The 24,347-nt window shown below is 46.4% G+C and overlaps 1 protein-coding gene across 2 annotated transcripts in view; it reads left to right on the forward strand.

Annotated features, from left to right (window-relative positions):
- Nucleotides 1-6,823: 6,823 nt before the first annotated feature.
- Nucleotides 6,824-24,347, forward strand: part of LOC127344274 (F-box protein ETP1) — a 64,634-nt gene continuing 47,110 nt past the window's right edge. Inside the window, exons 1-2 of one of the 2 annotated variants that reach the window (XM_051370511.2) lie at nt 6,825-8,159; nt 10,194-10,388. In XM_051370511.2, coding sequence (XP_051226471.1) covers nt 7,013-8,159; nt 10,194-10,207 — 1,161 coding nt within the window. In that variant the 5' untranslated portion in view covers nt 6,825-7,012 and the 3' untranslated portion in view covers nt 10,208-10,388. Of the gene's footprint in view, nt 8,160-10,193; nt 10,389-24,347 lie in introns of those variants that run through there. The other variant, XM_051370512.2, reaches the window with a different exon arrangement.

The following is a 24,347-nucleotide window of genomic DNA, read 5'->3' on the forward strand; positions in this document are numbered from 1 at the left end:
ATTCTGATATTCTTCCAATATTCCTGCGCTTCTCATGAAATCTTTGCACGGGTAGTAAGAGGGGTATACTCCCTCTTCGCGGTTCACTCTCATGACTTGTTGCACCTCCAATTCTTGTTGGTTTAGTTGATATCTATTCCACTCCATTTTCTGAAATTTTTCAACAAACAATATAAAATTTGATTTGGTGACATATAATCAAGGGGAACTACTATAGGAACTTGCTAGAGTACTAATCATGCATCAAAACTAGTTTATACAACTTAGAACAAGAATGCAAGCTCACTAAACATGTTACCTACAGCAACAAAATATTCAAGATATACTCAACCAAACAAAATTCTACTTGGATAATCGGAGGAGTCACATACCGGAGAGCAAATGTGCCAAATTTTAGACAGAAATCTGGGCTGAGCAAAGAGATCGAAAAATCCTGAGCTCTTGAGCAAAAACGCGAGTGAGAGGAAGCTGGTGTCGATTTTTTCGGGAGAGAGAAGAGTCTGGGAGGAAGAGATGCTGAAGTGGGGTAAAGGGGGGGCCCACACGCCAGGGTGGCACGCCCCCTTCTTTGGCCGCGCCCGACAAGTGCCACCCTGGGGTGCCCCACAGGTCATCCCCAGGTGCTCCCAGGTGCATTTTCGAAAAATAGGACCAACGGTATAATTTTTGTGAATTTTTGAAAACTTTGAAAAATGCACATTTCTGGGCATTAAGTTTATTATTACTGGCCAGGAAAAATTTTGAAACCTCTAATTAACTAAGGAACTTTGCAAAACAAAAGTGCTACAGCAAGCAAAGTAAGTGGAGGAAGAAAGAGATGTTGTTTACCTCCTCTATGCATATAAAAAGTATTCGTTAACAAGGTTGATCAAGTCTTGCCACCAAATAAATTTTACATAGCATATGAAGAAATAAACCTCAAATCAATCATGTTACCTTGAATTGTATTGATATGGATCCAATCATAAGATTTTGATAGCCTTCTTTAGGCTCATATATAGGACAATCAATAGTTCCAATTTTGATAGTTCTCACATTAGAAATAGTATTGACTCCACATATTTTATCAATCCTCTTGGGGAAATAGACGGTATGCTCCTTATCATCAACATTGAAAGTAACCTTTCCTTTATTGCAATCAATAACAGCCCCTGCAGTGTTAAGAAAAGGTCTCCCAAGAATAATAGACATATTATCATCTTCAGGCATTTCCAACACAACAAAATCAGTTAATATCAAGCAGTTGTTAGTAACTTGAACAGGAACATCCTCACATATACCAACATGAATAGCAGTAGATTTATCAGCCATTTGCAAAGATATATCAGTAGGTATCAACTTGTCTAAATAAAGTCTCTTATAAAGAGAAAAAGGCATAACACTAACACCGGCTCCCAAGTCACATAGAGCAGTTTTAACATAATTATTCTTAATAGAACAAGGAATAGTAGGTATACCTGGGTTGCCCAACTTCTTTGGAACTTTGCCATTGAAAGAGTAATTAGCAAGCACAGTGGAAATTTCCTCATTTGGGATTTTCCTTATGTTAGTAACAATATCTTTCATATACTTTGAATAAGGAGGCAATTTAATAGCATCAGTCAAAGGGATTTGCAAGAATAAAGGTTTCATCCAATCGCAAAATTTATTATAATGTTCTTCTTCCTTTGATTTTAGTTTCTTAGCAGGAAAAGGCATTTACTTTTGCACCCAAGGTTCTCTTTCATTACCATGTTTCTTAGCAATAAAATCTTCTTTAGTATACTTTTTATTTTTACCATGCTTTTCAGGTTCATCTTCAACTTCTTCTTTATCAGAAGCATCATTCTTATTATTATCATTATCATTATCATGTTCATTACCACTTTCAGTTTCAGCATTGGAAATAGAAATACTATTAGGATCATTAGCAGGTTCAGAGGATTCTACAACATTTTTATGTTTCTTCTTCTTCTTTTTCTTAGAAGGAGCACTAGGTTCAATTCATTGAGAATCTTGTTCAATTCTTTTGGGATGCCCTTCAGGATATAAAGGATCCTGGGTGGAGACACCACCTCTAGTTGTTACTTCATAAGCATGTTTCTCTTTAGAATTATTTTTTAGCAAGTCACTTTGCACTTTAGTGAGTTGATCAATTTGAGTTTGAACCATTTGAAAACGTTTAACAAGCATCTTAACATCATTGGAGGTTCTCTCCACAATATCATGCAAATTACTAATAGCTTGAGAATTTTCCATTAGATGATTCTCTACTCTCATATTAAAATTTTCTTGCTTAACAATATAATTATCAAACTCATCTAAGCATTGCGCAGGAGGTTTCGAATACGGAATATCTTCCCTAGTAAAGCGTTGAAGGGAGTTTACCTCAATCATGGATGAAGGGGGAATTATCTCACCTATATCTTCTATGGGAGGTAGATTCTTCACATCTTCGGATTTAATACCTTTCTCCTTGAGAGACTTCTTAGCTTCCCTCATATCTTCATCATTCAATTCAATTAAATCCCTCTTCTTCAATATTGGCGTTGGAGTTGGTTCAGGTGTATTCCAATCATCATGATTCCGGCTTATTTTAGCCAATAATTCTTCAAATGTCGGAGTTCTTTCTGAAAACACAACCAGCACAACTATCCAAATATGCTCTAGACTCAATGGTTAGTCCACTATAAAATATATCAAGTAGATCATTCTTTTCTAAATCATGTCCAGGTCGAGCTCTGATAAGAGAACAAAATCTTGCCCACGCCTCAGGCAATTTCTGTTCATCTCCCTGGTCAAACCTATAAATTTTCTGTAAAGCAATATGTTGAGCACTAGCAGGAAAGTACTTTCGAAAGAAAACATCACGCAGCTCAGTTGGACTTTTAATAGAAACAGGAGGCAAATTATTATACCAAGTTTTAGCATCATCTTTTAATGAGAAAGGAAAAAATTTAGCGACAAAGTAAGTACGCAACTTGACATCATCAGAAAACAAGCTACTCATAGAAGAAAGTTCAATCATGTGTTCTACAGCACTTTCTTTTTCAGTACCACAAAAGGGTATTTTCTCTACAATAGCTATATGAGATAGATCAAGAGAAAAATCATAATCTTTATCCTTAATGCATATAGGAGATGTGGCAAATTTAGGATCAGGAGATAGCTTATGCCTAACAGTATATTGTGTGAGAAACTTTTTAATTTTTCTTGCATCAGCAGTAGCATTGCATCTATTAATAAAATCATCATTAAGCTCCACATAATCTTCATCAGGATCATCACTAGAATAATCAAGTTCAGGTGAATTAACAGGTGTAGTAGCATTAGGAGTTTCAGCATTTTCATTTTTTCTAGACCTAGCAATTGTAGCATCTAGAAAGGATCCCAATGAACCACTATCATCAAGCACAGCAGAAACATCATCAATATTATGAGAGTTTTCAGATTCAGCAGACGTACCAGCAAGTGAAGCTTGCGGCGGTGAAATAAGTTGACTTATCACAGATGGTGAATCAAGAGTAGCAGAGGTACTCAGAGTTGTACCTTTTCTTGTAGTGGATGGTAATATGGCGACTTTAGGATCGCGAGTTTTACCCATGATGGAGAATTTGCAGCGAACAATATCAATCCAAGTGAACTTCCAAATAAAGCTATGCTCCCCGGCAACGGCGCCAGAAAACAGTCTTGATAACCCACAAGTATAGGGGATCGCAGCAGTCTTCGCGGGAAGTAAATCCCAATTTATTGATTCGACACAAGGGGAGACAAAGATTACTTGAAAGCCTTAACAACGGAGTTGTCAATTCAGCTGCACCTGGAAACAGACTTGCTCGCAAGAGTTTATCGAGTAATGCTTTTATAGCAGTAGCAGTAGTGAAATAACAGCAGCAGAGTAACAGAGACAGCAGTAGTGATTACAGCAGGATTAAAATACTGTAGGCACGGGGACGGATAACGGGCGTTGCATGGATGAGAGAAACTCATGTAACAATCATAGCAGGGCATTTGCCGATAATAATAAAACGGTGTCCAAGTACAAAGCAATCAATAGGCATGTGTTCCATATATAGTCCTACGTGCTCGCAATGAGAAACTTGCACAACATCTTTTGTCCTACCAGCCGGTGGCAGCCGGGCCTCAAGGGAATCTACTGGATGTTAAGGTACTCCTTTTAATAGAGTACCGGAGCAAAGCATTAACACTCCGTGAACACATGTGATCCTCACATCACTACCATCCCCTCCGGTTGTCCCGATTTCTGTCACTTCGGGGTCATTGGTTCCGGACAGCGACATGTGTATACAACTTGTAGGTAAGATCATAAACAATGAATATCATGATGAAACAATAACATGTTCATATCTGAGATCATGGCACTCGGGCCCTAGTGACAAGCATTAAGCATAACAAGTTGCAACAATATCATCAAAGTACCAATTACGGACACTAGGCACTATGCCCTAACAATCTTATGCTATTACATGACCAATCTCATCCAATCCCTACCATCCCCTTCGGCCTACAGCGGGGGAATTACTCACACATGGATGGGGAAAACATGGCTGGTTGATGGAGAGGCGTCGGTGGTGATGATGGCGATGATCTCCTCCAATTCCCCGTCCCGGCGGAGTGCCAGAACGGAGACTTCTGGCTCCCGAGACGGAGTTTCGCGATGTGGCGGCGTTCTGGAGGGTTTCTGGCGACTTCGACTTCGTTCCGTGCGTTTTTAGGTCGAAGGCAATAAGTAGTCCGAAGGAGGGCGTCGGGGGCTGACCGAGGCCGCCACACACTAGGGCCGCGTGGGCCCCTCCTGGGCCGCGCCGGCCTAGTGTGTGGGGCCCTCGGGCCCCCACCTGGCTTGCCCTTCTGGCTCCGCCAATATTCTGGGAAAATAAGACCTTCTGCATAAATTCCAAGGATTTTCCTGAAAGTTGGATTTCTGCACAAAAACGAGACACCAGAACAGTTCTGCTGAAAACAGCGTTAGTCCGTGTTAGTTGCATCCAAAATACACAAATTAGAGGCAAAACAATAGCAAAAGTGTTCGGGAAAGTAGATACGTTTTGGACGTATCATTAAGGCTTTCAAGTATTCTTTATCTCCCCTTGTGTCGAATCAATAAATTGAGTTTTACTTCCCTCGAAGACTGTTGCGATCCCCTATACTTGTGGGTCATCCGCGGTCTTCCTACCAAGCACATTCCTCCGCCCATTGTTGACCGAGTGAGGAGTGGAGCTTCTCTTCTTGCCTTCATCACTTGAATCATCATCATCGATGATTGTTGCATCACCGGTTGCATTGGCCGCCATGGTTACCGCATCCAATTTCCCGCGGGTCTTCCACTTTTCTTCATTTCCTAGCACTTCATATCAATGATGCAAGGTGAATGGCTTGCCAAGAATCTTGTTGACTTTCTTGTTCTTCTTTTCCACATCCCTAAACAATCATTGAGCCATAGAGTTCTACAAAGCAAGCAAAAGAGAATAGATAAGCTATATGAACTACAACCGTATCCATCACATATGAGCCGTATGGTCAACATAGTAGTAGAATTGCTTACACTATCATTGTCATTTGTGCCACTTGGGTTAATGACATCAATGTTGGCTTGGACGCCCGCCCATTTTTGGCAATCGGTGTTGATGTCAGACCAACGAGACCGAAGAGAACGCATGGTTCACTCGTTCCCACTTGTGTTGTTGGCATCGAAGTACTCCTTCATCCTCATCCAATATGTGCCTCTTATTTGATCGGTACCGGTTGTTGGATCCATTCCAATTGTCAACCATGTCTTGCAAAACAACTTGTCCTCCGCTATGGTGTAATTCGCTGACCGACCGGCATGGCGAGGTTCAATCAACCCTTCTCCTTCCTCATCGATATCCTCATATTCCTCCCATCTATCAACAGTGTCTTCATGCATAAACGAAGATCCAACATTCATTGTCTCCATGAAAGACTCATCATCGACTCTATATTGCAATGAAATTCATTATTCTTCGGCTATGTATGCATCTAAACTAAAATTTGGATGAAAAGAAGTGTTTCTTACCTCTCCGACATTTCTCATACACCATATGTGCGCCGAATGGGTCGCCGGACGGAGGCGCCGGCGGCGGATGGTTCGTCGGTGGAGGCGGCGACGGAGGTTGCGCGGCAGGTCACGATCGCCTTCACTTTCTTCGGCGGCGCGATGGAGGCGGCGCCCGCGGACGGGCGTTTGGACGAAGGCATCTCCCTCCTCGGCGACGCCCGTGCCTTGCCGGTGGCCTGCGCGGCGGCGGCTGTGTACAGCGTCGGCGCGGTGGGACGAAGAGAGCTCGGGCAACGGCAGTTGTGTTGCCGGCTTCGGCGCCACCGCTAGGGTTTGGCGCATGGGGCGGAGACACGACGGAGGCGACGACGGCAGGTGGAATGGAGTATGGAGGCGTCGGTGGGGTGCCGGAGGACCCCGTCGATCACCGGGATTGCGCCGACGGCCGCGCGAAGGCGAGGTATTGGGCGGTGGGGCGACGAGGCGCGAGGAAAGTTTCAGGGCGGGTTTCTTCGCGCGTGCGTCGAGCGATGCCGCGCGCTATAACCGGAGCCTAAAGTTTAACGCTTGGGATAGGGCAAACCGCCCGATAATGTTGGGGCTCGCGCTGTTAAAACGCAATTTATATAGCGCAGGTCTATATAGCTGGAGATGCTCTTAGGCTCAATTCTTTTGGCGGCTTCTCCGAGAAGCTGCCCTCCTCCAGCTTCCTGGGGAAGCCACCCCCAAAATTTTGAAAGACTTCCAAAATGGTCTAGGCTAGACTAGTCCCGAAGCCTCCCTAAATTTTTTGTGCGGCTTCTCCAGCAAGGTGGGGAGAGCTTCTGAGAGGAGCCGCCAAAAAACTGAGCCTCATTCGTCTCGTCAGATTTTTGTGTGTGTCCTTCAGAACTCAGAACAAACAGAAGAGCACGTTCGCGGAACGAGAGAAGCCCCAGATCCTCTCTCCAGTCCCCAGTCCCCAGTCCCCAATCCAACAGACCGGGGGCCGAAATGAGCCACCGCCGCCGCCGGCCCTCCTCGCCGCCGCCGGTACGGGCGCATCCGCTGGAAGACGATGACCTCCTCCACGAGATCTTGCTCCGCCTCCCGCCACAGCCGACATATCTCCTGCGCGCGTCCATTGTCTCCAAGCGCTGGCGACGCCTCGCCAAAGATCCAAAGTTCCTCAGTCGCTACCGCATCCACCACCGGAAGCCTCCCCTCCTTGGCCACTTCTCTTATGAAGGAGGAAGATTCTCCTTCAGATCCTGCCTCGACCCGCCCTACCGCATCCCTCCCGAGCGCTTCTCCCTGCCACCCAGCAGCCTCGAGGTACGGCCGTGCCTCGACTGCCGCCACGGACGCGTATTCTTCGACGACTACTTGCAGAGTCGGGTCATTGTGTGGGACCCTATCACCAACGACCGCCGCGTCATAGCCCATCCGCCGCAGTTCCGCGACTCCGGGATTGAGCAAATCCACAGTGGGGCGGTGCTCTGCGCCGCCGGCGACCAGGGCCACGTGCATGGCGCCTGTCACTCGAGCCCTTTCAAACTGGTCGGGCTGAGCGCTTACCACCGCAATGATGTAGCCATCATCTTCGCAAGTGTCTACTCTTCGGACACTGGCATATGGAGCGATCTCGTACCAACAACCCTTCCGTGGAGGGGTATAAGATTTTCCACGAAAAGCGCACTTGTTGGTAACACCCTTCACTGTCTGCTTGCGATGGATACAATACTTGAGTTTGATTTGGACACACGGATGCTAGCTGTGACCAAGACACCTCCTGGTGCTCCTCCTCGCCATGACAATGTTCAGATCATCCAGTCACAGGATGGCGGTGTTGGCTTTGCTGCATTGTCTGGCTCTCGCTACCAGCCCTACTTGCAAATGTGGGACAGGAAGGTCGATTCTCATGGAGCTGTCACATGGGTGCTGCAGAAGACTCTTGAACTGCAGAAGATTCTTGGATTGGAGTCTAGGATTGACAAGGACAAATCATCTATACTGCACTACCTGGATGATGTTCAGGCAATCTTTTTGCGGGTGCAGTCATCTCTCTACATGGTTGACCTTGAATCAATGCAGTCTAAGGAACTTTCCAAAGGCATCGGCAATTCCATCTATCGTCCTTTCACAAGTTTCTTCACTGAAGGTAACTGCTTGCTCATCTTAACATTGGCGACTTCTAAATCCAATTGTTTTTCATAGGAATAACTAGTGTTCTTCTGAAGTGTGAACTACAAACTTAACATTTTTTTATTAATTTATAGCCTTGTTGTCTTTTCTGTTTTTATGCTATCATTGAACTGTGGGTGCCTATGTTACTACCATGGTAGTGTATTATTGTTCATCTGCACACAATTAAGTACACATCTTTTCAGCACGACCCACAACAAGCAAACTTCAAAGTATATTTGAATTGGAGACCATTACAAATGAGTTGGCACAATTTTTGGGGAGTAATACAGTTCTATTTGGTCAATTGGTACTTGTCTGAGATTTTTTTTTATCACTGCTGATCTTGCTATTAACCCTAAATCTGTAACAGCTATTGTACCTTATAAAATAAGTAGCACTATTCTATTTCTATCTTTTTGTTGAGGAGTTGTCCTGCAAGTGCTTGAATGGGGAGGGCTTTGAACTGGTTGTATTTGATAGAAAGTAGATGGCTGATTGCATGCCTTCAAATGTGTGGTAGCCACTTTTCTTTCTCACATTCAGTTTTTCAGTCCAGAATGTCACTGATTTTTCCACTTGCTATGATTGTTGTGGTCTTGGAAGGTGGTCGGCCTATTTGTCTGATACTGAAAGGAGCATTAGTGTGCGGCAGGAAATAGTAGCTTAGGTGATCGAACAACATTTCTGTTGTTAGCCATTTCTATGAAATTTCTGTCTCTAGCTGGACCCCACTGTTTCTCTACTTGTATCTAATATACTGTAGGGTTATATCGGATTATGTACGAAATAAACCAGTACATTAATATAATATGAGATCATTGATTTGTGTATTAGCTGATGTCACATCGTAGAACTAGGATTTACATATAAATAGATTAAATACACACATACAACAAAATTTTATCGGTGCCATCTTCTTGTACATCAGTACATGTACACCAATTGTACCATGAGCTATGTTAAATTTGAAGTAGACAACAGACACACTAAGAACTTATGTTTAAGCATCTGATGTGTCCAATTGACAACTTGATTGCAGGCTGAAGGTTATATGATTGGCCACCAGGTAGTAGCATCTGGTGTGTCTACGGAACTACCCCTGTAGTTACGATTGACCATCTTTGTACAACTAAAATACATTATATTTTCAGCATGAGTCACATAACAAGTGAAAATTGACCACAAACAATCTTTAAAGTAGAGTTGAACTGGAGCATCTTATATGTCAAATGGGAACTTTATTGGCACATTTGAGGGGAGAAATATAGTTGTGTTTATTCCGTTAATAATTGTTTCTGTAAGATGTGGTTATCTGTGGTTATCTTGCTATTAATCACACTGACGTACATTTTTCACTACATCTTTTGTTGAAGAGTTTGTCTTGCATATGACTTCATGCCTTAAAATGTACACTTGCTTCTTTATCTCTTGTTCATTCCAATGTGGTTCTGAATTTTCATGTGTTACCTATGTTGTGGTCTTAATAAGCGGTCCGCATATTTGTTAGATGCTGAGTCCAGAATCAAGTGATCTCAAGGGAGATAGAATAATATTTGTGTTGATTGCTTTTTTACATTTTTTTTGTTGTTAGCGGGACACCACAGTATATATGCCTTATTTTACTTGACGTGCTGGTTTTCGTAGGTTCATATTGGACTGTTTTAAGAGATAAACTAGTAATACTATAATAAGAGACCAATTGATTTCTGCTCCTTTCATGCCTTTCTTGTTTGTCAAGTAGCATTTAAATTTGAATTGTACAGTATTGTTTTTCTACGGTAGTGTCTCTGCAAATTGCTACATTGTGTCTACATATTGCTACATTACTTGTCTTATAGCAAGAGCTACCTTCAAGCTTTAAATCAACAATAGAGACACTGAAAACTTAGGTTAAAGCATCTGATATCTCAAGTCTGTAACTTGACTGGCACATTGAAGCTTGAAACTAGTTACAATGAGTGTGAAGCTAATGCAGCTGATTTAACTAATGATACTGGTTTGTGCACAGGTATCTTACAATAGTATGAAGCAGAAATAGCTTTACTGTTGTACTTCAACCTGGAATGCTGGCCCTTGGAGTATGGCATGACCATCTATTTTTGTTGTGAACTGAAGACATGACTTGTAGAAACTATCTAATGTGCACACTCTGGTGTTATTTTCAGCTATCTAATATGTAGTGAACTCTGAAATGCTTGGATCAGTTCGTCAGTGTTGAGCATTAGCTTTTTAATCGATTGTAATCTGCTCCAGTTTGATGGTTTAGGTTGTCCACCGCAAATATTGCTCGCCCAATGCCCATATTCATCCGCATGAACAGCCTGAGCCAACTCTTCAGTTTCAGAGTGGAGGGCTTCGGCTGCATGTTTAACCGTCCTGGTGGACGCCTGCATCTCCATCCTTGTCTTGGCGGATAAGAGCATCTCCAACGGGCGTTGTATCCAGCGCCGAAAAAGTGACTAGTTTAGCACACTTGAATTGCACATCCTCCAAGGCTCCAACTGAACTACACGCCAAGACTGCTTCAGTTTCTACCACTTTTGGAACAAATGACATGACGGTGGACAGACTATCCATGTCATAGTGCCAGGCCAGACCACTTTGCTCGTAGATGGGAATGCTCGAAATGAGTGGAAGAAGTGAAGAACCAGCTAGAGTAGATTGCTTTGGGTAGAAAAAGGTACACACAATGACACAATTCCTTCGTGTAGGTAGGGGGCTTTTAGTTAAGTTATCTGCCTATCATGAACCTTAACACCAACTTATCCAAATAAGCCTTCGGTTGGAATATGGCAACAGGGTAATGCTCATGCTTACCTGACATGAATTGATATATACACGACATACTAAACTCCTATACATCCGAGCAAAGAACAAAACCAGAAAGATGTTTTCATCATATTACATCTTTCTTTTTCCCCTGCCCCGTCGTTGCCTCCTAGGGGCGGCTCAGAGGAACCCTAGCCCACCGCGCCGCCATACCTCCTGCTCACACCGGCCGAGTGCCCGTTGGGGGAAAACCGCCGGGCGAAACCCACACGGTGGATGATGGCGGTGGGGCTTTCGTCTCGCACACGCAGCGTCACTGACGACACGAGATCTAGGTGGGGGAGGCTCGGTGTCAAGCTTTGCAGCTGGCGCACCCTGACGGCTGTCTTCGACGCCCTGCTTGTGGTTGTCTTTGGCACCAACAAGGTCTTCTTGCTCGGTGCGTCGGGGTGGGGTGGCAGCCCCCTCCTGCTTGTTGCAGCTTGGGGCGCCAAATCTCGTCGGCGCCTTGGTCTAGCCTGCTGGCTTCCGTCGGAGATGACACTAGTAGGAAAACCCTTATAGGCGGAGCTTAGTTCTGTGGCGCACCACTAAAAATGCGCCACAGAATATTATTTTGTGGCGCACCATTCTGGGTGCGCCACAGAAATAGCTTAATTTTGTGGCGCACTATGAAACACTGCGCCACAAAAACTTGGTGGGGCCCACACCCTGTCACGCCCAACCATTGGTTTTACTTTTTCTACGGCGCATTGCACTTGGTGCGCCACAGAAATAACGTATTCTGTGGCGCACTGGCCTCGGTGCGCCACAGAAATAATGTGTTCTGTGGCGCACTGGCCTCGGTGCGCCACAGAAATAACGTGTCCTATATCATGGCCGTACCCCTCTCTCACCACAGAAGTTCCTCTCTCCCCTCTCCCCTCTCCCCGCACCGCCGCCTTCCATGGCGAGCGCTGCCGTCGCCGTCGCCGCCGCCGCCGCTTTCCTCCGCGAGGGCCACATGCCGCCACGCTCCACCCATCCCCGCCACCAGCAGCACAAGCCGCTGCGGCGTGGAGGAGGAGGGGCCGGCGCGGCGTCAAGGTGGAGGAGCCGCCGCCGCGTCAAGGTGGAGGAGCCGCCGCGACCTCCACCCCTGCCGTCGTCATCGGTGAGCTCCTCCACAACTCTCCAAAACCCTCCCCTCCCCTCCCTCTTCCTCCCCCGCGCGAGCACAACGTGCTCGACGAAATGCTCGCTCGGTTGGCTCTGGATGCATTGCTGGTAGGTTTATTCCTGTTGTTGCTCTGGATGTGTTATCACCAGATTTTAACCAAATCAGAAGTGGGCCGTGATTGAGATGGGCTTAGCAAATATACGTTGAAATTATTCATGAATCGGCCTTGTATAAAGAGTTTGGGCTAAATTGCTCGTGTATCTGTAAATATAGTAGGATACGTGTCGGTTAGGATTAAAAGGTAGAGTTTAGCTCGTACACGGTTGGGATTATTCCCACGATAGGAAGTCTACGGACTATAAATATGTATCTAGGGTTATTGAAAAAGGAGGACGATCACGTTCACAACAAACCAATCTAGGCGCATCGCCACCCCTTGTTTCGAGGGTTTCTTCCGGGTAAGCGCTATGCTGCCTAGATCGCATCTTGCGATCTAGACAGAATCTCGTTTATTCGTTGTTCATGTGTTGCTCGTACTGAAGCCTTTTTGATGGCGAGCAACACCGTTATCATAGATATGTTAGGGTTAGCATTGGTGCTTTCTTGATGTATTTAATTAGTCATGCTACCCCTGGATATCTAGCCACCCTTGTACCGATCTTAGGTGCAAGGGTGGCACCTTGCTTAGTCATTGTTTAGTAGATTCGATCCGTTATGATTGCTCCTTGTTCTTCAAGGATTAGTTTGATATCTACATAGTTAGGCATTACAAACGGGTTGAAGGATCCAGTAGCACGTAAGGTGTAGTTTGCTAGTCCTAGAGAAGATGTTCCGCGAATCAACTCCACATTGGTTTTTAGGCCTTGTCTAGGGCTGGTTTATTATCATCTTTCGTGTCTGTCAGGCTCAATTACGAGTAGGACGTTCCGGTTATGTGGTGAAAACCCTAGATCATCGTAGATCGTTTTAACCTAATATTGATCAAGCAGGACCACCATGTTATCGTAGATCTCATACGAATCATGGGTGGATCGGCTCCTTGAGCCGATTCACAGGACAACCTGAGAGCCGATCGAGGCTCGTATTTAATGTTTACGTGTATGCCATGCAGGAAACTAGTCGAAGCAATCCATCACCTTCCTGACCAGGTATAGGTCAGGTGGCACGCCCTTGCACCAGCATCGGACGTGCGTGCCGGAGCTTTGCGGGCCGTCGCCCGAGGGACCAGGGCCCACCAGCAGTCCTGGGAGCCTCCCGGCTCTTCGTGTTGCCCGTCGCTACTCGCCGGTGGGTTTTGGTGGTCAACACATTCTGGCACGCCCGGTGGGACATTCTTCTACGACAACTGCATCAACATCCGCATCAGAGATGGCGGAAGATCCAGTCAAGTACGAAGATCTGAATGAGGAGTACAAGAAGAAGTATGACGAGATCAAAGCTCTCTTCGAAGCCGACCTCATCGGCTCTTTCCAGAGGACCCGTTCACATGGCCTCAGGTGGAAAGGGTTCTCAGCTGAAGGCGCTCTCGATGGAGTGGATCTGTCTACTCCTTCAGAAGAACGCACCAGGTCTCTACGTCAGGAGGTTAATCACATGGTAGCTCATTCGCTACACTGCCATTCTGAGAGCCTGGTGAACACTTTGGAGCATGTCGCGCTTCGCGTGGTCCAGGAAATCATGAAGCATCAGTACTCTCTGTCAGGACCTGCTCTAGGGACTCACCAAGGAGAGATACCGTTCCAGACCAGACCACAGCTGCCATTCGCGCTAGCAGCACCAGAACTGCCGAGTACACCGGCATACGTCGTCTACAAGATCGGTGGCGATCCTAGTGATTACCAGTTCTTGTATGAACCGCCTAAGGAGATCCCGCACGGATACATGTGCACGTATGTGCCAGACTGCAATAACTGGGCGCGCACGAACCAGGTTGCAGCAGCAGGGATTTCTGGAACAGCAGGAGGGATTGCTGGATCGGATCCCGAGAAGCAGGCGTGGCTCGCTAAATATGCCACTCCAACGAATCATCAAAGCTCAACTCCTGCAGCTAGCACCATGGATCAGATCAGTGCAATCTTGAGGGACCAGTTCAGCATGGTGCCGAAGAGGAGGGCAATCAGCTATTCCAAGCCGTACCCCAACGAGTATGATTTGATCCCACTACCAGCCAAATATCGGCTCCCTGAATTCTCCAAGTTTAGTGGATCGGAAGGCTCTAGTTCAGTTGAGCATGTGAGCCGATATTTGGCGCAGTTGGGCATGATCTCAGCATCAGACCCATTACGTGTGAGGTTTTTCGCGCAATCTCTCACAGGATCGGCTTTCGGGTGGTACACCTCGCTGCCACCAGATTCAATCCGGACTTGGAAGCAGATGGAAGAACAGTTCCACATGCAATATCACTAAGAAGATTCCGAGGCTGGCATTGCCGATCTAGCACAAGTACGACAGAAGTGCGGAGAAACGGTATCGGAATACATTCAGCGCTTCAGGACCGTCAGGAACCGATGCTATTCGGCTAGTATGAATGAAAAAGAAGCAGTCGATCTGGCAGTGGTGGGTCTCGCATCGCCGATCAAGGATATGGCTTCCCAAGCAGAGTACACTTCACTGGCGCATATGGTTCAGAAACTATCATTATATGAACAGCGCCACCCAGAGTTGTACCAGGACAAGTTCAAGCGCTCGGTAGTCCTGGTTGAGACAGAAGAAGATGAAGACTCTGCGGGAGATCAGGAGGTAGCCGTAGCTGAATGGACTCGGGGAGCAAACCCCGTGTCCTGCAAATGGGTTAAACCGCAAGGTCCTGCAAAAGGGTTTGACTTCGACGTAAGCAAAGCTGAGCAGATTTTTGACCTCTTACTCAAGGAGAAGCAGCTGAAGTTACCCGAAGGCCATAAAATCCCTACGGTGCAAGAGATGAACGGAAGGCCATACTGCAAGTGGCATAACTCGTTCACCCATACCACCAACGACTGCAGGGTGTGGCATCAGCAGATCCAAATGGCGATAGAACAAGGCCGTCTAATTTTCAGCCAATACGCCATGAAAGTTGACACGCACCCCTTCCCTGCCGTTAACATGGTGGAGTGCACTTACCCCGGGAGGTGCCATCCAGGTTTCTCGTTCAGCATTAACATGGTAGGACCTGTGCACCACCCTGGTAAGGACAAAGACGAGAGCAGCCGCTCTCGTGGCAAGGACAAAGAAGAGGCCGCTCCACGCGACCGGCCCCAACGTAATGACAAGCGCTACATCACAGAGGATCAAGTGAGGAACGTGCGATACCAGCGACCTCTCTTCGAGCACCTCCTCAACAAATATGAGCGTCAGTACGACCAACGCCGGCGATATGACATCGACGACGAAAGAGATCGTCGGTCTAGTGTGGATAACAGGAATTATCGTCGGTATGATCGAGACGACGAAAGATATGAGCGCCGCGCCAAGGAGAAGTCAAGAGAGCAGGACGACGTGGACAGACACTGGGATTGTCCTTTCTTCAAGCATTGCTGGGATTCAGGGATCAGCCGATTGCCTACAATCGGCAACTGCCCAGAGTGTAGACAGAAAAAGAGGGACGCAGGAGACGTGTCAGTGTTCAAGCGTCTAGGGCCTCTCCCATCTCGGAACAAGCAAGCTGAGTCCTCTCGGGTGGAAGATCTTGAGGAATTAGAAGATGAAGATAAAGAAGAAGAAGAAGATAGATACCACCGGCCAAGGTGGTGCCCTGATGGACTCAGCCATTCTAAAAAACGTAGGGTTCAGCGACTACGTAGCGTGGAGGAAGCCGAGAGACGATACCTACACGCGTTAAGAAAAGCGCGGCCTGATCTGGCCGCGAAAATTCAGCAAACTCTGGACGAGGAGGGTCTTCCACAGAAGAAAGAGTGGCACCCCAAACAAAAGAAAGCCGATGATAAGACATCGGCTGGCACGAACATGGTGTTCATTCTTCCATCGGAGTTTTGTGCTCCAGGAACAGAAGAGGCACCTATAGCACAGCTCGACTGCGGCCCACGGCCAGTTATCTTTGAGAAGCCACGTGAAAGGAGCTACAGGCATCTGAAGGCCCTGTACTTGAGAGGTTATATCAATGGGCAGCCTGTCAACAAGATGCTGGTTGACACGGGGGCGGCAATGCCATACTCCATGCTACGTCGCTTGGGACGCTCTAGCGCAGATTTGATCAAAACCAACGTCACATTGAACGACTTCAACGGCCAAGCATCAGAAGCACAAGGCGTTCTGAACGTGGATTTAACTATAGGCCGAAAGACCATCCCTACGTCATTCTTCATCATCGACAGCAAAAGCACCTACGCTGTCCTGCTAGGGAGAGATTGGATCCACGCTAACTGCTGCATTCCATCCATGATGCACCAATGCTTGATACAGTGGGATGGAGATGAAGTGGAGGTCGTCCATGCAGATGATTCAGCCGAAATCTCAACGGCTGGCATGAACATTTGGGAAGCGGGAGGCCAAGAGCCACTCTCCGGAATCAGTTTGGACGGCTGCGAGTTCATCGACGTGACAAAAAAACGGGGTGAGGCTGGTCTTATCCACCGGCCTGACAGTATAGCAAGAGCAAAGGCAACGGACATACGTGGCAAGGCCGATCCCTGCGATCGGCCCCAAAAAATAAAAAGTGATGATCTTGTCTCAAGTATGCCACGTAGTCGTAATAAAGCACGAGCAAGATGTAAACCTTCACTGAGCAATGCAATAAAAATGGGGGCCGATTCCAGCAATCGGCCCATACTATCCTCGCCATACGTTTTGCCTGTGTTTACAATCGATCTAGCAGGTGACGGAAAGCTAGGGTATGGGTTTACATCGGCTGATGAGCTAGAAGAGGTTGAGATTGATCCTGGGGATAAGCCACGACCAACTTTTATCAGCAAAAAGCTAGATCCGCATCTCAGGGGCCAGATGATAGCTCTGTTAAAAGAATACCCAGATTACTTTGCATGGGATTACACAGAGATGCCTGGGTTAGACAGGAGCATCATTGAGCATCGGCTCCCTCTCAAGAAAGGATTTCGGCCGTTCCAGCAACGTGCACGTCAGATGAAGGCCGACATCCTAGAAGAAGTCAAGAAAGAGGTCGAGAAAATGCTGACCGCCGGGTTCATCAGGCCGTGCAGGTACGCTGAATGGATTTCCAATATCGTGCCTGTGCAGAAAAAGGATGGCCGATGGCGCGTTGCCATAGATTTTCGAGATCTCAATAGAGCCACTCCAAAGGATGAATATCCCATGCCGGTAGCAGAGACATTGGTCAATGCAGCTGCTGGTCATAAGGTCTTAAGTTTTATGGATGGCAACGCCGGCTACAATCAGATTTTCATGGCTCCAGAAGATATACACAAGACTGCATTCAGAGTACCAGGTTCAGTGGGCTTGTTTGAATATGTAGTCATGACTTTTGGACTGAAGAATGCCGGTGCAACATACCAAAGAGCCATGAATTACATCTTTCATGATCTGATCGGCAAATTGGTGGAAATTTACATCGATGACATGGTGGTCAAGTCTGTCTCCGTAGAAGGACACCTGGAGGATTTGCGACGCATTCTGAACCGAACCAGAAAATTCGGGCTAAGAATGAATCCAAAGAAGTGTGCTTTTGGGGTGACGGCCGGTCAGTTCTTGGGCTTCTTAGTTCATGAACGTGGAATCGAGATCGGCCTGAAAAGCCAGGAGGCAGTGCGCACCATGCAACCACCTACTACGAAGAAGGAACTCCAATGCCTCATCGGCAAAATCAACTTCGTCCGAAGATTTATCTCCAATCTGTCAGGACGAATTGAGCCGTTTATGGGATTGGTGAAAATTAAATCTGATGACGAGTTTCACTGGGGGGCAGAGCAGCAGCAAGCGTTTGACGAGATTAAGGAGTATTTATCGACACCGCCTGTGCTGGTTCCGCCTCAGCAAGACAGGCCATTCTACATTTACTTATCGGTAGCTAACACTTCCATCGCGTCAGTGGTGGTGCAACTGTATGATGGTCTGGAAAAGGTGGCTTTCTACCTCAGCAGAAGGATGCTGGATGCAGAGACGAGGTATCCTGAGATCGAGAAGTTGTGCCTCTGCTTGTTTTTCACCTGCACCAAGCTTTGTCACATCTTTCTGACGGCAGAAATTATCATCATATGCATATCAGACGTCGCCAAACATATGTTGTCGGCCCCTGTTTTAAAAGGCCGACTTGGTAAATGGATGTTTGCATTATCGGAGTTTGATCTCCGGTATCAGCCCGCGAAAGCAGTCAAGGGACAAGCGTTGGCCGATCTCATTGCTGAACGAATCAATACTAATATAGCAGCACTATCTGTACGTGCATGGGCTATGTTCTTCGATGGATCGGCTTGTGACGATGGTTGTGGCATCGGCATTCTGCTCGTGTCGCCTCGGGGGGCAACATATTCCTTCTCCATCAGGTTATCTACCCCTTGCACCAACAATGTCGCTGAGTATGAAGCAATACGCAAGGGAATGGAGTTGCTTTTGGAAGCCGGGGCAGAAGCGGTGGAACTTTTTGGAGACTCTAAGTTGGTGATTTCCCAGCTCACGGACGAATACAAGTGCGAGAGTGAGTCACTCTTCCCATTATGGATGGAATGCCGTGAGCTGATGGCACAATTTCGGTACATCAACTTTAATTGGGTCCCAAGATCTCAAAATACCGAGGCCAACGATCTCGCACAGATGGCGTCAGGCTACAAGGACATACCAGACGGGTCAGAAGTTCAGGTGCAGTTCCTAGAACAGGATGACTGGAGAGCCGATATCTTCAATTACTTGAAGGATCCGGCTCGGGGGGCACCTAAACGGATAAGGTATAAGGCCATGAAATATGTCCTTATAGGAGATGACATGTTCTACAGGACGTTAGAAGGGTTACTGCTCAAATGCCTGGGACCAACCGAGTCTAATCGGCTCTTACACGAGGTGCATGAAGGCGCCTGTGGAACTCACCAATCGGCTCATAAGATGAAGTGGCTGATTAGGCGATCAGGGTTTTACTGGCCCACCATGCTTGAGGACTGCTTTAGGTACTATAAAGGGTGTCAAGCGTGTCAGATGTTTGGAAAAATTCAGATGGTGCCCGCATCAGCAATGAACCCCATCATCAAGCCTTGGCCATTTCGAGGTTGGGGCATGGATATGATCGGTAAAATCCATCCTGCATCGAGCAAAGGCCACGAGTGGATTTTGGCCATTACAGATTACTTCACTAAATGGGTGGAGGCTGTCCCTATGAAGAAGGTAAAATCGGAAGATGTTATCCATTTTGTGAAAGAACATGTCATTCATAGATTCGGGATTCCCCAGACTATCACGACCGATGGAGGATCGGTCTTTGTTTCTAAGGAATTCAGAAAGTTTTGCGATGACATGGGGATTAAGCTGATCCGATCGTCTCCGTACTATGCTCAAGCCAATGGGCAAGCTGAAGCGTCCAACCAGAGCCTTATCAAGCTGATTAAGAGGAAAGTTGACGAGAACCCTAGGCGTTGGCATGAGGTATTGTCAGAAGCTTTGTGGGCCTATCGCATGTCGTGCCATGGAGCTATAAAAACTTCGCCATACCAGCTGGTCTATGGGCAGGAAGCCGTATTGCCTTGGGAAATTACGGCTGGATCGAGACGTGTTACGTTTCAGAATGATCTAACAGCTGAAGAATATGCAGCCCTGATGAGTGATACTATTGAGGATTCAACAGAACTCAGACTTTGGTCGTTGGAGAAGATTAAAGAGGACAAAGCCAAGGTAGCCCGCGCATACAATAAGAAGGTGAGACCAAAGGAGTTTCAGGTTGGTGATCTAGTATGGGAAGCTGTGTTGCCATTAAGGACTAGGGATACAGAATATGGTAAATGGTCTCCTAATTGGCACGGTCCGTACAGAGTCGACCAGGTTTTGAAGGGTAATGCATACATGCTCGAGCAGCTGGACGGTGTTAAATTCCCAGTAGCTGTCAATGGTCAACATCTCAAGAAATATTTCCCAAGCATGTGGGATGACGGACAGTGAAACATGGGGGCCGATGCATAAAATCGGCCAGTAAAAAAAAATTTATATACAAATCATAGCCGATGCACAGACATCGACTTTAGAAATATGATACCAGTACAGCCGATGCACATACATCGACTTCAGAATAAAAAAAAGCCGATGCATAGCCATCGACTCTAGAGGAACAAGCTCGATTGAGCAGTTAACAGATTGTTTTCAGGCCAAAGACCGTGGCATTGGGATGATTCTCCCATTGGATTCGCTGAGGAGTTGAATCTGTGCGTTTGAGATCTAAGGTTGGCGTGGACACGGATTGGACCTGTTTGGACGGCAATTTGGGGGATCTGATTTTATTCTCTCAAACGAAGGTTGCAGGTTACCGTGCAAATAGGCAACTGATTTGGCCTTAATCGCGTTTTATGGAAAAGGCCGATGCGCTGCCATCGGCTCTTTGCGCGTTAACTTACTCTGGCAATCGGCAAAATTGAGGTGAAACAAAATCAACATAGGAACATTTTCTTCATTAATAGAAGGGATTTCTTACAAAGAAAGAGCCGATTGCTCAAGGGAGGAAGAACAAAAGAAAGGTCTATTGACCAATCTGCTACTACTGCTAGTCCTACTCTATGGGCCGTAGCTGCCCTCGTCGTCGCCATTGGAGCTGCCGTCGGCGCTGCTGCCGGCGGGCTCCTCGTCACTGCTCCCGTAGCCCTCAATGGGAGCCTACTCCTCCTCGTCGTCGTCGTCGTCATCATCCGATCCGGCGCGGAAGCGCTTCGCCGGCGGGTAGTCCTCGAGGGAGTCGTCGTCCTCCTCTTCTTCCTCCTCGTCGGAGGAAGTGTAGTCGTCCCAGGAGAACGAGTCATCCTCGCTCTCCGCCTCCAGTTCCCCATCGGCGAGGAACTGGAGGTCATCGTCTCCGCTGGTCAAGGACTTGTCGTCCTCAGACCAGACGGAGGAGTCGTGGTCCTCCTGGTCCCATTCCTCTGGGGCGCGTTCGTTGTGCGCTGCCATCAAATCCCACTCCGGCGTGGGTTCGTGGGAGGAGGAAGATGAGGAAGAGAAGGATTGGGAAGAAAGACCCGACGAGGCGGAGGAGGAGGAAGAGGAAGACATTGCTACAGGAGATGGGGGTTTTTTGGTGCCGATGGCTAGAACAGAGCAAGGGGATGAAGAGGCGAACTGTTCGGCGCGGTTAAATAAAAGGGGATATAGTGGAGATTTAATGCCACAACAGTTTCCGAGGAAGTGGTGCCAAAAGAAAAAAAAACTGTCAGATCACGCGGAGAAGTTGAGAAGGCAAGGCATCATGATGAAGGATACTGCGACGGTTCTGCTCTTCCACAACATGACCCGACGAAGAAAAAGCAGAGTGGTTTTGGAATTATCATTACCAAAACCAGGGGGGCATGTGTTATCACCAGATATTAACCAAATCAGAAGTGGGCCGTGATTGAGATGGGCTTAGCAAATATACGTAGAAATTATTCATGAATCGGCCTTGTATAAAGAGTTTGGGCTAAATTGCCGTGTATCTGTAAATATAGTAGGATACGTGTCGGTTAGGATTAAAAGGTAGAGTTTAGCTCGTACACGGTTGGGATTATTCCCACGATAGGAAGTCTACGGACTATAAATATGTATCTAGGGTTATTGAAAAAGGAGGACGATCACGTTCACAACAAACCAATCTAGGCGCATCGCCACCCCTTGTTTCGAGGGTTTCTTCCGGGTAAGCGCTATGCTGCCTAGATCGCATCTTGCGATCTAGGTAGAATCTCGTTTATTCGTTGTTCATGTGTTGCTCGTACTGAAGCCTTTTTGATGGCGAGCAACACCGTTATCATAGATATGTTAGGGTTAGCATTGGTTCTTTCTTGATGTATTTAATTAGTCATGCTACCCCTGGATATCTAGCCACCCTTGTACCGATCTTAGGTGCAAGGGTGGCACCTTGCTTAGTCATTGTTTAGTAGATTCGATCCGTTATGATTGCTCCTTGTTCTTCAAGGATTAGTTTGATATCTACATAGTTAGGCCTTACAAATGGGTTGAAGGATCCAGTAGCACGTAAGGTGTAGTTTGCTAGTCCTAGAGAAGATGTTCCGGGAATCAACTCCACGTTGGTTTTTAGGCCTTGTCTAGGGCTGGTTTATTATCATCTTTCGTGTCTGCCAGGCTCAATTACGAGTAGGACGTTCCGGTTATGTGGTGAAAACCCTAGATCATCGTAGATCGTTTTAACCTAATATTGATCAAGCAGGACCACCATGTTATCGTAGATCTCATACGAATCATGGGTGGATCGGCTCCTTGAGCCGATTCACAGGACAACCTGAGAGCCGATCGAGGCTCGTATTTAATGTTTACGTGTATGCCATGCAGGAAACTAGTCGAAGCAATCCATCACCTTCCTGACCAGGTATAGGTCAGGTGGCATGCCCTTGCACCAGCATCGGACGTGCGTGCCGGAGTTTTGCGGGCCGTCGCCCGAGGGACCAGGGCCCACCAGCAGTCCTGGGAGCCTCCCGGCTCTTCGTGTTGCCCGTCGCTACTCGCCGGTGGGTTTTGGTGGTCAACAGGATGCATTGCTGCTGTTGCTCTGGATGCATTGCCCCTAATCGTTGTTGTTGCTTGTTTACCATTAACTGGTGAACCATGCTACTGGTGAACCATGCATATTGCCCCTAATCCTTGCATTGACTATGCCTCTCTGTACACCAGCTACTAGCAGTGAGTATGCCTCTCTGTACTTGCTTACCATTAACTGGTGAACCATGCTACTGGTGAACCATGCATTGCCCCTAATCCTTGTTGTTGCTTGTCTTAAGCAATAGAAATTGTCTATGCCTCTATGTACTTGCTTACCATTAACTGGTGAGCTAGTGATGCTTATTGGAGTGTTCTATATCAGTGACACTTCTATGCTGCTACTACATATTGGTGTTGGTTATTGTCAACTTATATCACTTGCTATGCCTGTGTGGCTTACTAGAACATATGTACCTGTTGTTTGTGGAGGTTTATTGCCACTTGTTATTGATGAACCATGTGATGGTAATGATTCAATTTAATTCAATGATGTTAATTTGATTTGCATCCTTTGTTGGAAATAAATCCATGTCTGAACCTGTACAAGGTAATGAAGACTTGCTCACTTGGTATGCTACTATGCTACTGTGGTATCCTTGTGAAGATTTACTTGATGGATTCTTGTGAGCTTATGGTATGCTACTATGCTTATAATGCTCTGATTAGTGGGGATGCTTACTGGATCATGTGCATATAGTTCATATAGTTCCCTAAAAAGAAAGAATGCTCCCTGGCCAGATGCTTGATGTCTTGGCTCAGCCAATGATGCAAAGGCTGAGGCAAAAACTTGGATAAGAACAGATACTAAAATGTGTGACTTAAATGGAATGCTTATGATGGTATACTAAAATAGAGATATCCACAGTAGGGGATCATGTAAATGAATGCCACTGTGGTATCCTTTGAAGAAAATGGGAAGTTTCTGATGGTTTAAAAGACTAGGTGATGCTAGGTTATTAAGTTGGCTGTCAAGGTTGGTTTTATCTGGTTAACTTGGATAGGCTATGTGTTCTTGCTTACTTATGCATATCCATCTCTACTGGATTGACTAGCTCAGGCTTGGCCTCTCTCTTGCCAGCATCACTTGGTTACTACCAAGTGATGAATAATCCCTTATGGTACCCCAGCATTGTTTTGAACTCAACTGAGTAATGATAAATTTCTATTTCTTGTTGGCTTTGATGAAAATAGAGATATCCACAGTAGGGGATCATGTAAATGAATGCCACTGTGGTATCCTTTGAAGAAAAAGGACATTTTCGATGGTTTTAAAAGGCTAGGTGGTGCTAGGTGATTCGGTTGGCTACCAAGACTTGTCTCATCCAGTTAGCTGGGATATGCTATGTGTTGTTGCTTGTTTAGGCATATCTATCACTTACTTGGATTCTTGGTTCTTGATTGGCCTCTCTTTTGCCAGCATCACTTGGGGTCTATATACCAAGTGATGAATAATCCCTTTGGAGCATCTGCTCCATGCATGCTATGTGTGTTTGAGCATCTTGACTTATGTCACCATGGTTGCTGGTTTGTTGGTGTTTTTGTACTTGCCGATGATTAGATGGTTGGTCGATCACTCGTACACTCGGGGGTGGAGCAAGTGAGCGCTTGGTGTGA

This window comes from Lolium perenne, chromosome 3, assembly GCF_019359855.2.
Source record: "Lolium perenne isolate Kyuss_39 chromosome 3, Kyuss_2.0, whole genome shotgun sequence".
Classification (NCBI taxonomy): domain Eukaryota; kingdom Viridiplantae; phylum Streptophyta; class Magnoliopsida; order Poales; family Poaceae; genus Lolium; species Lolium perenne.